This window comes from Manacus vitellinus, unplaced genomic scaffold (genome assembly GCF_001715985.3).
Source record: "Manacus vitellinus isolate BGI_N305 unplaced genomic scaffold, ASM171598v3 ctg7180002435918_pilon, whole genome shotgun sequence".
NCBI lineage: Eukaryota > Metazoa > Chordata > Aves > Passeriformes > Pipridae > Manacus > Manacus vitellinus.
Window position 1 is genome coordinate 1 of NW_021938708.1, and position 2,620 is coordinate 2,620.

The following is a 2,620-nucleotide window of genomic DNA, read 5'->3' on the forward strand; positions in this document are numbered from 1 at the left end:
GGGGGGTCGGGCTCTGCTCCCAGGAATCAGCAGTAGGACAAGAGGGCACAGCCTCCAACTGTGCCAGGGGAGGTTCAGGTTGGACATTAGGAAGAAGGTTTTTACAGAGAGAGTGATCAGACACTGGAATGGGCTGCCCAGGGAGGTGGTGGAGTCACTTCCCTGGAGGTGTTTAAGGACAGACTGGATGTGGCATCAGTGCCATGGGCTGGGGGACAAGGTGGGGTTGGGTCACAGGTTGGACTCAAGTTGTCTCAGGTCTTTTCCAACCTGCTTGATTCTGTGATTCTGTAATGCTGAAAGAGCCTCCTCAAATTTAAACCAAGGTCCCCATTTGGGCATAATATAGAGGGGCCTAAAATCCCCCGGGTGTTGAAAGCAGCCGTGTCCCAGGGCTGCAAGAGCAACATTCCCAATCCCTCGTAACGGGATTGTCCCTCTCTCCTCCCTGCCAGGATTACCAGGCCATCGTGGACGCCGAGTGGAACATCCTGTATGACAAACTAGACAAAATCCACAAGTCAGGAGCCAAAGTTGTCCTGTCCAAACTTCCCATCGGGGACGTGGCCACGCAGTACTTCGCCGACAGGGACATGTTCTGTGCCGGCCGCGTGCCGGAGGAGGATCTCAAGCGGACCATGATGGTGAGCTCCTTGGTTTCACTTCAACACTGCCAGGCTGGGGATTCCCAAAGCAGGGCAGCAGGCTGTGCCTGAACACGCTGTTCCTTGCAAACATTTAAAATGATAATCACTTCATTTTTGCCCGTGTGGTTGTTATTTAAACTTGGTGTAGACAGACAGGGCTGTTCTTGACGGAATGAACAGTCACGCACTAATTGCATCTGCACTGCTCTTTTGTTTCTCTGATTAAGGTCTGCTCATTGCATCAGTACAGCTTTATTTTCCCTAGTTCTTGGCTGTTCCATCATGAGTAGTTTGGTTTTTTTTTCCCTGAGCTTTGTGTGTTTCCTGGACTCCGGAGCCCGTGAGTCAGCGCTTCGAAGCCGCATAATCTTATTTTGCTGTCGAGGATTTTGAGATGGCAGGGAAATTAAGGGGTTTTCCTGAATCTGGCCTGCGGGATGGATTTGCATCAGCTAAACAGCTGGGCTGTCCCTAAAGAATGAGACCCTGCTGGGAAATCAATTTGGGTTGTCAGTGTTGGTAATTCCTTGCTTTATCTCCGTTCCACGCAGGCCTGTGGTGGATCCATCCAGACCAGTGTCAGTGCCCTGACAGATGATGTTCTGGGCCGGTGTGAACTCTTTGAGGAGACTCAGATTGGGGGAGAGAGGTAAATACACCAGCTGTAAACCTGGAGTACCTTGCCAGCCCTCTAATAGCAGTTGGAAGAATTTGGGTTAAAGCACTGGCAGGTTGGAGCATCTTTCAAGGGGTCCATGTGAAAAGAAGGTTGTTAAAAACCAATTCTTTTATTGTATACAAAAGCTGCTTTTTGAGGCTGAAATTTCCTCTAATCTTACCCCTTATATATGCATTTAAAATACACATATTTATTCTGCAGTGTCATGTAGAAAGCACAGTGGTATTGCTTCATTTCTAATGGAAAAACAGCACATTTTGGGGTTGATTGTGGCATTTATCTGATGTTCCATAGTGACACTTCGCTTCAGTGCAGGTGAAGTTGGGGACAGTACACTGGGGTCCTTCCTGTTGCTGGAGGAGAATTCCTGTTTGGAGCTGGCTGCTGACTCCTGCCAAGTGAAAATCGGAGCACCAGTTTAGCAAATCCCTGGCAACAGGAAGAGAGTGGATTTTCCCAGATTTTCCTTGTGTGTTGCCTGGCTCTGCTCCTTCTAAGCCCAAGATCCGATGGGGCGCCGTGAGGGTGACACGGCTTCAGTCACGGATCCGGCCCGTCCGGAATCCCTGAGTGCTGGTGTGGATCCTTTCCAGCAGCAGCACCACTTCTCCATCCCCATAACCCTTCTTGCCCCGTGCCTTTGGCAGGTACAACTTCTTCACGGGCTGCCCCAAGGCCAAGACCTGCACGATCATCCTGCGCGGGGGAGCGGAGCAGTTCATGGAGGAGACGGAGCGGTCCCTGCACGATGCCATCATGATCGTCAGGAGAGCCATCAAGGTGAGCCCCGGGGGAGCTGCCTCCCTGCTGGGCTGCCACTGGGGTTCTTCCTCAGCCTTGGCACAGCCTTAAGTCCTTCTGGGAGCCTTCTCACATGCCAGAGGTTGGCTGAGGTCTCTGGAGAGGCCTGGAGTGAGGAGTTGATTAACTCAAGTGCTGTTCCTTGGCCAACTCAGCGCTGCTTTGGCAGCGGCTCCAAGTGCTTTCCAGGCACGCCTGGGTTTTCCTTTCCTTCCTGCACAGCTGTAACTTGTGCTTGCTCCGTCCTCCATCCACAACCCTGGGTGTGTTGGGTGGATCTTCAAGAGGTTTGAACAGGATTAATGTCATGGGTGTGTCCATGCCTGTAAATCCACTTGTTCCCCCTTTTGGTGACCAGTCTGAGGGGGTGACAGGCCCCTGCTTTTGAAGGCAAGTTGGGAGCACCAAGAGAAGTCCAAGGCCTCTCTGGATGTGTCCTGAGGATGCTGCCAAGCTGTGGGTGTTTCTGGTTAAAAACAGCTTTGAAGGCTGT

At 51.6% G+C, this 2,620-nt stretch overlaps 1 protein-coding gene across 1 annotated transcript; it reads left to right on the forward strand.

The window, feature by feature from the left end:
* Positions 1 to 455: 455 nt before the first annotated feature.
* LOC115307381 (T-complex protein 1 subunit eta-like) lies at positions 456 to 2,193 on the forward strand (the record flags this gene model as incomplete). Its single annotated transcript, XM_029959076.1, has 3 exons — positions 456 to 644; positions 1,199 to 1,296; positions 1,974 to 2,193. Coding segments are annotated over 3 exons (492 nt in total), but the record flags the coding sequence as incomplete, so codon positions are not given.
* Between the last annotated feature and the right edge of the window lie 427 nt (positions 2,194 to 2,620).